Source organism: Saccharomyces mikatae (assembly GCF_947241705.1).
Source record: "Saccharomyces mikatae IFO 1815 strain IFO1815 genome assembly, chromosome: 9".
NCBI lineage: Eukaryota > Fungi > Ascomycota > Saccharomycetes > Saccharomycetales > Saccharomycetaceae > Saccharomyces > Saccharomyces mikatae.
In genome coordinates, this window is record NC_079264.1 from 423,281 (window position 1) to 436,755 (window position 13,475).

General features: G+C 38.6%; 7 protein-coding genes across 7 annotated transcripts; 3 read left to right on the top strand and 4 right to left on the bottom strand.

The window, feature by feature from the left end:
• Nucleotides 1-127: 127 nt before the first annotated feature.
• Nucleotides 128-1,510, bottom strand: DAL1 (allantoinase; the record flags this gene model as incomplete). The annotated part of the gene is made up of 1 exon (XM_056223290.1): nt 128-1,510. One exon carries the CDS (start codon nt 1,508-1,510, stop codon nt 128-130), a length of 1,383 nt encoding a protein of 460 aa, XP_056082896.1.
• An 829-nt stretch (nt 1,511-2,339) lies between these two features.
• Nucleotides 2,340-4,250, top strand: DAL4 (allantoin permease; the record flags this gene model as incomplete). The annotated part of the gene is made up of 1 exon (XM_056223291.1): nt 2,340-4,250. One exon carries the CDS (start codon nt 2,340-2,342, stop codon nt 4,248-4,250), a length of 1,911 nt encoding a protein of 636 aa, XP_056082897.1.
• Nucleotides 4,251-4,691: 441 nt separating this feature from the next.
• On the top strand, nt 4,692-5,723 carry DAL2 (allantoicase; the record flags this gene model as incomplete). The annotated part of the gene is made up of 1 exon (XM_056223292.1): nt 4,692-5,723. The coding sequence occupies one exon, from the start codon at nt 4,692-4,694 to the stop codon at nt 5,721-5,723; it is 1,032 nt and encodes a 343-aa protein (XP_056082898.1).
• A 210-nt stretch (nt 5,724-5,933) lies between these two features.
• Nucleotides 5,934-6,671, bottom strand: DCG1 (Dcg1p; the record flags this gene model as incomplete). The annotated part of the gene is made up of 1 exon (XM_056223293.1): nt 5,934-6,671. One exon carries the CDS (start codon nt 6,669-6,671, stop codon nt 5,934-5,936), a length of 738 nt encoding a protein of 245 aa, XP_056082899.1.
• Nucleotides 6,672-6,944: 273 nt separating this feature from the next.
• DAL7 (malate synthase DAL7) lies at nt 6,945-8,609 on the bottom strand (the record flags this gene model as incomplete). Its single annotated transcript, XM_056223294.1, has 1 exon — nt 6,945-8,609. One exon carries the CDS (start codon nt 8,607-8,609, stop codon nt 6,945-6,947), a length of 1,665 nt encoding a protein of 554 aa, XP_056082900.1.
• A 322-nt stretch (nt 8,610-8,931) lies between these two features.
• Nucleotides 8,932-9,519, bottom strand: DAL3 (ureidoglycolate hydrolase; the record flags this gene model as incomplete). Its single annotated transcript, XM_056223295.1, has 1 exon — nt 8,932-9,519. One exon carries the CDS (start codon nt 9,517-9,519, stop codon nt 8,932-8,934), a length of 588 nt encoding a protein of 195 aa, XP_056082901.1.
• Nucleotides 9,520-10,076: 557 nt separating this feature from the next.
• Nucleotides 10,077-13,418, top strand: MGA2 (Mga2p; the record flags this gene model as incomplete). The annotated part of the gene is made up of 1 exon (XM_056223296.1): nt 10,077-13,418. One exon carries the CDS (start codon nt 10,077-10,079, stop codon nt 13,416-13,418), a length of 3,342 nt encoding a protein of 1,113 aa, XP_056082902.1.
• Between the last annotated feature and the right edge of the window lie 57 nt (nt 13,419-13,475).

Below are 13,475 nucleotides of genomic sequence, written 5' to 3' on the forward strand. Positions count from 1 at the left end.
TGGAAATCGTATCATTTGAAAAATAACAAGCTTAACTATCAGTAGATTTGTATATGTATATATCTTTTTATGAAGCGGTTACTTATTGTTTCTAAGAAATACCTTTTAAGAAGAAGGAGCTTTTGATTTAACGTCTGGAGTCCAGCAAAGTTTGGCCTAATGGTTTCTTCGACACTCCGTTGGTATTCGTATATCCCACCTGGCCTCTTAGTATAGTTTTCAAGACTGTACCCTTGACCGTCATTCCGTCATAAGCGGTTAACTTGTTTTTGAAGAGGACGGTTGAATTAGTAATCTTGTGCTCACTATCAGTATCAAACACTACCAAGTCAGCATCGTACCCGGGGATTATACTGCCCTTCTGGTGAGATAGTCCCACCTGTTTGGCAGTATTTTCGCAGCACCATGTGACGATGTCAACTAGAGAGCAACCCTGAGTAAACATCAACGGCAAACCCAGTCCAACAGAAGCGATTCCTCCCCAAGCATCAAGAAAATCACCCTTTTGCAGCTTCTTCAACTCCAGCGTGCAAGGCGAATGGTCACTGACTACTGAGCTTATGACTCCCTCATGCAATGCATCCCAGAGGCCCTGGCGGTTAGATTCAGAACGGATGGGTGGACAGCATTTAAAGTAAGTGGCTCCGTCTGGGATTTGCTCTGCAGCAATACACAAATAGTGGAAGCACGTTTCTGTTGTGACAGGTAATCCTGAAGCACGTGCCCTTCTGATCAAGGGAACCGCTTTCATTGACGCTAGATGAACTATGTGTACAGGAGGTACTGGGCCATCTCTGGCTCTCAAACATTCGAGAATCAAATTGATGGCGTCTATCTCAAAAGAATCCGGTCTTGAAGATAAAAACGAAGAATACTTACGATGACTTTCCTCGAGCTGCTGTTCGCCTTCGTCTACCTTGGAAAACTCAGCATGAAACATCATCATAGTGTCCTTCTCAGCTAAGATCTCTAATGCTTCTTCGATATACTCCTTGCCAACGGGGGGGAACTCCTCCACACCCGAATCGAGCAAGAATCCTTTGAACCCACGAACACCTGCTTTAACGAGCGGAACTAGGTCTGGCAAGTTGTGTGGCACAAGTCCACCCCAAAACCCGACATCGCACCACATTTGGCCCTCAGCAGCTTTCAATTTAATCCGCAAATTCTCAACGTTTATCGTCGGAGGAATAGCATTTAGCGGCATATCAACCACCGTTGTGACCCCACCGCTAATGGCAGCTTGAGTTCCCGTTTCAAATCCTTCCCAACTGGTTCTCCCAGGCTCGTTCAAGTGAACATGAGAATCCACAAGTCCCGGAAGAATTGTACATGGGGATACGTTCTCTAGCGTATCTATTTCGTATTTGGTTATCTCACTTTTCTCCAGAATCACAGATCCTTCTAAAACATCCAGAATCGTTCCTGATTCTGTCGAATACACAATAGTTGCAGCCTTGTTTGCACCATTGATAATGACATTGTTGGAAGTGATGGCATTGATGGGCATCTTGTCGTTCGCTATATTTCACTTTCTTTGTCTGTATGTTCTTACGTATACACTTTTCTAACTTAAACCGAAGATGGCCAATAGAAAAAGGGATACCTGCAATTGAGAGATACTAAAGAGCTTTCATAACTTTTGCGCTAGCTCATCGTCCTCTTTTTTCGATGAGATATGCCCCTCTATATAGATGACTAACCACCGCAATTTTGAACCAGCTTTCTTGATAAACTCCCGTCAGTCCACCATCAACACTTTTGTGTTTACCCGATCAATCGCAATAAGAGACAATAGATTCGAAACCTGCGCTTCCTTTCTTTCTTGCAACTCTCGGGTCCAATATGGCTCGAGCCTGCATCTCTTATCACTATTGCCTTCTTATCAATGGAAATATTCCGTCAGATAAAGTGCGCCCGCGTTTTCTCCGACCATCTGTACTTGCTGCCGCATACAAAATAGCGCCTCTAATCGAATGGTTACGATAAGAAGTGCGTATGTGTAATTGAAGATCTAGGATGTTTACCCTTTTCCGGGGGAATGAGAAGGAGTAATAGGTTCGATTAAGTGGTTTGCTGTCACGTCGATAAGGTTCCCTTGAAAGATTGTGTCCAATGATTAGCATAGAGAGGTATAGTATCAGAGAAACAGACTTGTAATCAAGATACTTGATCAGTTAGTGGTGAGAATAGAAGAGTGGAAAATAAACGGGGAAGAAGAAGTATAAATAAATTAGGTTAATGTGTATATTAAGGACATAGAGTTGCTTCTGATTTCATTTTGAAGTTTAAGGTTCAGCTTGTATATCTTGTAACATATAGCATCAACAAAAGCAAGAATGGCTAGCGACGCTTTAAGTGCTATTTTCAGTAACCCTTCGAGGAAGAATGTTCAGCCCTCCACATCTATTGTATCTTACACTAACAATAATGAAAATGATGTTATAGACGTCGAGGACGGGAGATTTAACAAGAACAAAAATATCAGCACAAATGTCTATGTGGACAACTCTTCGATAGAGGAGAGCGAAATCACGCCATTGCCTGAAACGAAATCCTTCTGGAGTAAAATATACTATGACTACATTGTGTTAGATAAGACAACGTTGAATGTTTCGCTGAAAGAGTCCTTTTTGTATAACAGAGACTTGAAACCAGTTGAAGAAGAGAGAAGGTGCTGGTCCTGGTTCAACTACTTATACTTCTGGTTGGCAGACTGTTTCAATATTAATACGTGGCAAATTGCTGGTACAGGTCTACAATTAGGTCTGAATTGGTGGCAATGTTGGCTTACAGTTTGGATTGGTTATACTTTTGCAGGTGTTTTCGTGGTGTTGAACTCGAGAATTGGTTCTGCATATCACTTGGCCTTCCCCATTACTGTCAGGGCCTCGTTTGGTATTTTCTTTTCCATGTGGCCGATTATAAATCGTGTTGTTATGGCTATAGTATGGTACGCAGTGCAAGCATGGTTAGGTGCTACACCTGTGGCGCTGATGCTGAAATCTATCTTTGGTAAGAATTTGGAAGATAGAATTCCAAACCATTTTGGTTCTCCAAATAGTACTACTTTCGAGTTCATGTGTTTCTTCATATTTTGGGTGGTCAGTATACCATTTGTTCTAGTGGCACCTCATAAAATTAGGCATCTGTTTACGGTAAAGGCAGCCTTAATCCCCTTTGCAGCCTTTGGATTCTTGATTTGGGCTTTGAAGAAATCGCACGGTAAAATTGAATTGGGGTCGCTAAATGATTCCTCACCTCATGGTTCCGAGTTTTCTTGGATATTCGTCAGATCCCTGATGGCCTGTATTGCCAACTTTGCTGCTTTGATTATCAACGCTCCTGATTTCGGTAGATTTGCCAAAAATCCTCAAGCATCTCTGTGGCCACAATTGGTTGCTATCCCATTATTCTTTGCTATCACCTGTTTGATTGGTATTATTGTTACTGCAGCTGGTTATCATTTATATGGGGTCAACTATTGGTCACCCTTGGACGTCTTGGGTCAATTTTTGGAGACTACTTACACAAGAGGCACTAGAGCTGGTGTCTTTTTGATTTCCTTTGTATTTGCCCTAGCTCAATTAGGTACAAATATCTCTGCCAACTCATTGGCATGTGGTGCAGATATGACTGCTTTGTTTCCAAGATATATTAACATTAGAAGAGGCTCTCTATTCTGTGTGGCAATGGCTCTATGTATCTGTCCATGGAACCTGATGGCCAGCTCAAGTAAGTTCACCAGTGCTTTAGGAGCTTATGCAATTTTCCTTTCTAGTATTGCTGGTGTCATTTGCTCTGATTATTTTGTGGTAAGAAGAGGGTACGTGAAATTGACACATTTATTCCTGGCTCAAAAGGGCTCCTTCTACATGTTCGGAAATAGATTTGGTGTCAATTGGAGGGCTTTTGTTGCGTATATTTGCGGTATTGCACCAAATTTGCCGGGCTTTATAGGTGATGTGGGCGCCCCCAAAATTACAGTTTCAGAGGGTGCGATGAGACTATACTACCTAGGTTATCCAGTGGGTTTCTTCATTAGTGCAGTGATATACCTCACGTTGTGCTATTTTTTCCCAGTCCCAGGTACTCCGGTAACCAATTTCTTAACAGAGAAAGGCTGGTTCCAAAGATGGGCTTATGTTGAGGATTTTGAACAAGATTGGAAGAACGAATTGCGTAGAGATGATTTATGTGATGATACTATCAGTATCTATGATAGTACTGATGAAAAGATAGTTTACTGAATAAAAGTTCCACCTCAACCTTCCATACACATAGTACGAAGAAGTTATTATACATTTAAACAACCTTAATATTCATTTTGTTTATTTTTATATACTTTTGTTAAGCAGATTTACTAATATAATTCGCAGCATCATTATAATTTCCTGTGGGAATGGCGTACTTTCGATTTACCAAATTGCCATGGAGCTGCCAAACTTGCGTTCGTTCGATCCTATCAAAAACTTCGGATAGTTCCGGTGTCTTATCTAAAAATAAGATAAGCGATAAGATAAGAATAAAGGAACGAAACAGAAACTCGGTTGAAAAAAAGCTTCAAATAGCAGACACTATATCTGAAAAAAAAATATTATAAAAGAATGGCAGTGAATTTCGTTGTGATTTGTACTAATTATAAATTTGCGTAACAAACCAACTTGCCTCAATTAGTCCCTTCGTCAGAAATGAAGTTCTTTGATTTATCTGAAGAAGCTGAATTCAAGTCAATAATCACTTCCCAAAACAAAGCAGTAGATGTTATAGGATCCAAGCTAGGTGGTAAAGTAGTTTCCTTTTCAGATGAATGGTTCGCCGCTGCCGAGAATTTACTTAAGCCAAGTGACCCAATATGTGATCGTACTAAATTTGTTCCCTCAGGAGCGTGGTACGATGGCTGGGAGACGAGAAGGCATAATGAGATGGAATACGACTGGGTTATCATCAAGATGGGAGTTGCTGCTGCCCACATTATTGGTGGTGAAGTCGACACTGCATTTTTCAATGGTAATCAAGCACCATTCGTTTCAGTTGAGGCGCTTTATGACGAGGGTGAAGAAGGTAATATAGTGGAGGATGACTCACGTTGGGTTGAGATTGTTGAGAAATTTGAATGTGGTCCTTCGCAAAGACACCTTTTCATCAGAAGTAACGGCCTTACTGAAGAAAAGTTCACTCACATCAAGCTTAAAATGTACCCTGATGGAGGGATTGCCAGATTTAGATTATACGGAAGAGTGGTTCCTCCAGAATTAAAAACCAAAAATCATGTAATTGATTTGGCTTATGTTTGCAATGGTGCTGTGGCTTTGGAATGTTCTGACCAACATTTTGGTTCAACTGATAACTTGTTGCTGCCAGGACGAGGTCATGATATGTCTGACGGCTGGGAAACCAGAAGGTCAAGAGAACCAGGCCATGCTGATTGGGTCATAATTCAACTTGGCAGAGAATCAACCTTCATTGAAAAAATTATTGTCGATACAGCACATTTTAGGGGGAACTTCCCACAGTTTATTAGTGTGGAAGGTTGCTTGAAGGAGCCAGGATCAAGTGGTAACATTGATGAAAAAACATGGGTAGAACTAGTTGGAAAGTCAAAGACGGGACCTGACAAAGAGCATGTGTATGAGATACGTAAGAATATAAGAGTCTCTCATGTCAAATTAAAGATTATTCCAGACGGTGGAGTGAAAAGAGTAAGAGTTTGGGGGTACTAATGAATATTATCAATAATTATTTAACTACTGTATATTTTGAAATTATGCATTCTTACTACTTTAAAGGAGAAAAATTCGATACAAGTTTAATCTTTTTTGTGTTAAAAATCAATTATGTTTTTCTTGAGCTATGTTCTTGTTATTTTTTGGTTTCTGTCCGTTTTAAAGCAAAACGTTAATAAATACACCTTTACAAAAACAATTATATTTCTATTTATATTGTGATTTAATGAACTTTATCATAGTAATTAAAATCTCCAAACCGATTTCAATCGTATCCAAAAACAATATACCATCCTTTTCGAATCTTTTTGCGAGTTTATTTTGTAACCCTGAGAACCCTGCACAACCCAATATTACAATCTCTGAATCAAGCTTTCTAATATTCTCCTCGCAAATAATATCCGCAATTTGCTGAAAATTTTTTGGGCTATGCAAGTCGAGGACCTGTAGGTCAGTGGATACAGTACCTTTCCACAGATTTTTATCAATTGTGTTCCTTGTCAAAAATTTCGATTCTACAGAATTATTCAATATGGGGATCCATTCTTTATTTGAAGTGATAATAGAAAACCTCTTTCCGATCAAGTCGCAATAATGGATGCTGCTATCTAATAATCCAACAACCGAGACATTGCTCTTTTCTTTAGCGGCCCTATATTTTATCTCTGTCACCAAAGGATGGTCGGAGAAACAGGCGATCAATATCCCATCAAAATTCTGAAAGTAATAAACCGATTCCTGATCATCAACTATGAGGGGAAGACAGGCCTTCATACTTTCAATACTTGTTTCCTCGCCATCGATCTGCCGTGGTGAGGCATCCGGTCCTGTGAAGTAACTGATTTTAAATGATTCCTTTGAGAAAGTCTTTTCAATGGTTTCCTGCAAGGAATCAGTCATTGTTTTTGAACTATTAGGATTGACGACAAGTATTTTTGTTTCCATCGTTGGATCTTCTAACTTAGCTGGTTTTTCCTATCCCTTTGCATTTTTCTCGTGTCAAGAGTAAGCATTTCATTCCTTTTGTGTATTCTTACGGTTTTTAAATGTTCAATTTCAACCTGAGATGGATAAAAATCTGAGTTCCGCTTCTCGTATCTTATCAAGAGGCTTATCAATTGATACTTGATTGGATTATGCGAGAAAAGAGCGTCCTAGGTTCTTTGAAATATTCGTCAGGTTACATACGTATTAATTTATTAGTAATTAACTAAAGTTCTATAATTTACTTAAGTCAATTGGTTTAGCATTTGGCTTAATGACTTCATCATACAATAAAGTGGTCAAGAAATCGCTAAAAATTTTACCGGTAACTTCAGGCAAAAAGTACTTAGCTGCCAAGGCGAACTTATTCTTTTCACCTAGTGGACTTGTTGAAGCCAATTTTGTGGTCTCCTCATCCAATATCTTGGCGGTCAATTCCGGTGTTACTTTATCACCAGTATCACTTAAAACAACACCATGTTTAACCCATTGGTACAATTGACAACGCGACACTTCTGCAGTAGCGGCATCTTCCATTAAGTGATTAATTGGCACACAACCAGATCCCCTCAACCAAGCCTCCATATATTGCAAGCCAATGTCTAAGTTAACTCTAATTCCCTCAACTGTGACTTGTGCATCTTGGATCTTTGTGTTCAATAAATCGGATGATTTAACATTCACATCAGGAACAAAGTATATTTGGTTGGCTGTACCCATGTTACTGAAAACCTCATTACAGATTGGTGCCAATGCAGGGTGTGCAACCCATGACCCGTCATGTCCGTTCTTCATTTCTCTGATCTTGTCATTACGAACCTTGTTCATAGCAATTTCATTAGCCTTTGGATCATCCTTGATAGGGATCTGTGCAGCCATACCACCCATTGCGTGAACACCTCTACGGTGACACGTATTGATCAATCTTTTAACATAAGCATCCATAAATGGTGAAGTCATAGTCACTTGGTCTCTATTAGGCAAAACGTGTTCAGGCAAGTTTCTCAATTTCTTAATCGTTGAAAATATATAATCCCAACGACCACAATTTAGACCACTAGAATGCTGTCTTATTTGATAAATAATCTCTTCCATTTGGAAAGCTGCTGGCAAAGTTTCGATCAGAACAGTAGCTCTAATAGTACCACGTGGCATACCAATGAAATCTTGAGCAACGCAGAAGATGTCATTCCATAGTTTTACTTCTAGGTGGTGCTCCATTTTTGGTAAGTAAAAGTAAGGGCCCTTACCAATTTTAACCAACTCTTTAGCGTTATGGTAAAAATATAAACCAAAATCAAATATAGAGGCACTAATTGGTTCATCATCTACATAAAGGTGCTTCTCCACCATATGCCAGCCACGAGGTCTAACGATCAAAGTAGGCAGTCTTGAAATGTCATCCTTCAGCTTGTACTCCTTTCTTGGAGTTTTGAAGTCGATCTGATTTCTGATGGCATCGTAAAGATTAACTTGGCCATAAATCATATTCTCCCAAGTTGGAGATGATGAATCCTCGAAATCGGTCATGTATGTTGTCACTTCTGCGTTCAAAGCGTTAACCAACATATTTCTCAATGGTGGTCCAGTAATCTCACTGGATCTGTTGATTAAGCCCGGAGCAGGGATAGCACCTTGCCAAGTAGGATCATTTCTGATTTGTTCAGTTTCAGACAAGAAATCAAATCGATATTCGCCAGAGTCCAATTTTGACTGTAAATCGCTTCTGTTAGCTAAAAGTTCTTTACGTCTTGCATTGAAAGTTCTATGTAGCAAAACGATGAATTCCAAGGCATCTTTGGTTAAAATATCAGCCACGGTAGTTTTGGAGGGTTCAAATTGAGGGGTTGCGTCTATGTCCGCATACAAAGCAGTGTTATCCAAGCTAATCTTCACCATTGTTCAGTGTTCTTCGGCGTAGTTATGACGCATATTATAAGTGATTAAACAATCACATGAGAAAAGGAAGATAAAAAATATACTCCTACATGTCCTCGTTTTATACTCATTGTTTAACATAGTTGATGAAAATCAATTGAGATGACAGTTTCTTCAAAATCCCTTATCTAAGATAAGAAAAAGTTAACGCAATTTTTCAAAAACCGCAATATTCTACTGCACGGCAACTTTCAGCGAAGAATTATGTCGAATTTCGTAAAGCTATAAAATTAATAATACAGGGAAATTTACATATTTACTTAACACACAGTCGCAATACCATCTAGACGGTGATATAAATGTCACCATCGTTATAGTGTACTTCCACACAGTCCTTCTCGGGCTTCTCTTGCTCTAGGCTTTCGTAGATCAAGACTGCAAAGTCCAAATGCTCTTGCTTGCCAAGCACTATCATGGGCGCATGCCAGACGCCTATGCCATAGGTGACAGCTTGATTACCTAAACACGTAAAGGCCCTCAACGTAGACAAGTCCGGTTTATTTTCAAATTCCTTAGCGACTACTACCAAGTATGCTACTTCAGCGGACGCCCTCCCCATGGGCACAAACGTCTGCGAACTACACGGATGTTTTTCAAGTACTTTAATCGAATGAGAAATTCCCTGATTAGAGCCTTGAGCGAACGCTCTATTCAGGTGTGGTTGTGGGAAGCAACGGAATAAGTTCCAATTAGGAGCTTCTTTAGTAGACCCGTTCTCTACCCGGCTTACTTGAAGCAGTTTGATTGCAGTCCCCTGGTTCGCACCTTTCTCGAGACTGTGAAGTCTCGATATTTCTTCATCTGGCGAGATAATCGTTCCATATTCCTTGAACGACTCTATCGTCAATGTCTCTGCAATTACTGTCACCATCTTTGTTACACACGTTTTCTTTTTCCAGCAAGATAAGCGTCAAGGGGAGGCTAAATGTCTGGTATTGATTTATATATGTGAATGCACACAAAAGGCCCTCTTGTACCTTTTTGTCCATCTTATCTATTTTCATTTATTCGCTTATCATCTTATCTTATCTCTCTCTTCCTTCATTTGCCGACCACCCTTATCTTATCTAAAAATGGTACATTTATTTCATACCAATTTAAGCCCAGGGTTTTAATAAAAAATGAGTAGGGCATATTTTATAAACAATACTACGAGAACATTGACCTAACAATTTAGTTCAGGGCATTTGATGTGCCCTGTATGCACCATATTTCTTTTTATTTTCGTAAATCATGACAAATTACTCAACATTTTTAAATGGGTGAGTTCTAAACCAGAAAATACAGCCGCCGAAAGCCTTTTAAAAGGACAGTGGCGCTTGATCAACAGTCGTTCTTGAGGTTTCAAAGATTAGATCTTATTTTCTCCCTTTATTGCGCCTTTAAAGGTACTTATTGAAGGATCTTTTGCGGATTAAACAATTCGTCATGCATCAGAACAGCGAGTTTTTAACAGAAACACCTGGAAGCGACCCTCACATATCTCAGTTGCACAGTAATAGCGTAATGGAGTCACAGCTTTTGGATGATTTCCTACTAAACGGGTCTCCCATATATCAGGATGACAGCATGGCCCATATTAATATTGATGAGGCTGCTAATTTTCAAAATTTTATCAAGACAGATGAGGCTGATGATTCACCTAATCTACTCTCTTTCGACGAAATTGGAAACAATACTCATAGCAACGAAAATGTGTCTACTCCTCTGGAGGACGAAATGGAAGGTAGCAGAGGTTTAAAGAAAGAGGAAGAGAATGAGCACGGAAACAAGCTTTTTAAAGAAAATAATATGGGCAGTCCCGCTCATGATGAGATTGTATTTGGAAGAAAGGAGACGATTCACTCTGTCTATATAAATCCTTTGGACTATCTTAAAGTAAATGCGGCCCAGCTAACCTTGCAAGTAGAGGTCTCAGGTTTGCCACAAGTATCCAGAGTAGAGAATCAACTCAAACTGAAAGTGAAAGTTACATCAGAAACACCTTTAAGTCAAAATATGGTATATTTGCCAAGCGATTCCATTTCAAGGGAGAAATTCTACTTGAAGAAAAATATTGATGAATTTTCCGAAGAATTCAGGAAAAATCTCCTGTATATCAATGCATTTGTTCTATGTGCTGTAAGTAACAGAACGACAAATGTTTGTACAAAATGTGTGAAGAGAGAACAAAGAAGAGCCGCTAGAAGGAAGTCAGGTATCGCAGATAATCTATTATGGTGTAATAATATTAACAGAAGGTTAGTAGTATTCAATAATAAACAGGTTTTTCCTATAATGAAAACTTTCGATAATGTTAAGGAGTTTGAATTAACTACCAGACTAGTTTGTTATTGCAGGCATCATAAGGCAAATAATGGCTTTGTCATATTATTCACCATAACTGATTGGCAAAATCGATTATTGGGTAAGTACACTACAACGCCCATTATGATCACGGATAGAAAACCAGCCAATATGGATACTAATAAATTCAATAACACCACCACTTCGTCTAGAAGGCAATTAACAGAAGAAGAATCTACCACAGAATATTATTCAACCGATAACAATCAATTGAGTAAAGATGAAAATATGCCGTTTCAATATACTTATCAGCACAATCCATATGACAATGGTAGTCAGGTGAGTAATATTCCATTTAAAGATAAAAATGCACCTTTCCAATATTCCATTTCTCAACAGACAGACCTACTACAGAATAATAACTTATCACTCAACCTTTCTTTACCCAACCAACATATCCCATCACCAACATCTATGAGCGAGGAGGGCTCCGAGTCATTCAACTACCACCGTGATAACGATAACCCAGTCCGCACCATCTCCTTAACAAATATCGAACAGCAGAGTCAATTAAATCAACGGAAAAGGGCCCGCAACAATTTGGAGAATGACATCGGTAAACCTTTATTCAAGCATTCCTTCTCGAATTCAATAAGTTCAGTAGGTAACACGATAAATCCGTCCTTACATGCAATGCAAGATTTCGCAATGAAAAACAATAATACTAATAATAACAATTCATTACCATCAATCAATCGTGTTATTCCCTCACAAGGACCAATCAACGGTGGTATTGAAGTTACTTTATTAGGTTGCAACTTCAAAGATGGCCTTTCCGTAAAGTTCGGCGCAAATCTTGCCCTTTCCACTCAATGCTGGAGTGAGACTACTATCGTTACCTATCTTCCTCCTGCAGCCTATGCAGGTCAGGTATTTGTTTCGATTACCGACACGAATAGTGAAAACAACGCTGACGACCTTCCCCAAGAAATTGAGATCAATGATAATAAAAAAGCCATATTCACCTATGTTGACGATACTGATAGACAACTGATTGAATTAGCTTTGCAAATCGTGGGATTAAAGATGAATGGTAAATTAGAAGACGCAAGAAATATTGCCAAGAGAATTGTTGGTAATGACTCTCCTGATAGTGGTACAAATGGTAGCACGGGCCCCTCACCAAATCAACATAACGTGAATATGAATACTAATGTTTTTTACTCAGATGAAGTCTTGATACAAAAAGTTATAAAATCATTAAACATCAACTCCAATATTTCCATATGCGATTCTTTGGGAAGAACTTTATTACATCTCGCATGCTTAAAGAACTATTCAAGCCTGGTATACACACTAATAAAAAAAGGTGCCCGTGTTAACGATATCGATTCCTTTGGGTTAACTCCCTTACACTTTGCATGCATAAGTGGTGACCCCAAAATTATTAAGATGCTATTAAATTGTAAAGTCAATTATTTGCTAAAGTCACACAACGGATTAACCGCAAAGGAAATATTCATAGCAAACCACGTCCAAGCAAAAGACATTAACAAAAAACAAGAAAACAGAGACAATCATAACTTTGTTCATAATAATAACGCTTATGTCAACGAGGTATTGTCATTATTTGAAGTGTTTCAAGACGGTACAAAGTTTACTGACAACGCAGAAACAGACAGTAATTATTCTATTAGCAGAAAATATTCACAATCCAGTTTCAATTCAAGCCTGTTGGATAACGAATCTCTCAATGAAAACTTATTCGAAAACCAAAGCCTAGTAATTCCTGCTCGCATGGAAATTCAGCATCCTACCCTACAGCTATTTGACAATTCAAGTTATTCTGAGTACGATCAAAGTGATTTTGAAGAAGATGGGGATGAAGATTTGTTTGTTACTGATGAGTTAGAGCAACCAGGAGTTGAGAGTAGGGAAAAAAAAAGCGAATCTCTTAATACTGGGCCTAACACGAATGTTGCGGGTGAGGATAATGGCAGTACGTCCCTCTGGAATAGAGTTTTACATCGTATTAATGATGACTTGCCAAAGTATGAGGATCTATTTCCACTATCCTGGGGAAAAGATGATAAGTCGGAAGCGGTAAATCAAGACAATATTATGGAACAGTCATCCAATATTGAAAACTCTGAGAACTCAGAAGAAGACGAATATGAGGAAGAAGAAGAGTTTTTGAAAAAGCAATTTAATCGATTTTTTCAGAATAAACAAAACTTCCAAAATGATAAGATGCTAATATTTTTCTGGATACCCTTGACATTACTACTTTTAACATGGTTCATCATGTACAAGTTTGGCAATCAAGATAATTCCATTAATCATATAAGTGAATTAATCTCAGAATACTTAAGAATTGCATTAGCAAAGTTCTTACTGGGAAACGAAAGGATGAAAACTGCATTCAAGTCGAAGTTGTCGAATCTGCAAACGACAAGAATGTTGAACGATTTAATTGTCAGTTAATATTACTTTTTTACGTATATATATTTATATATATATCTATCAGTGTAATGAAAAGAC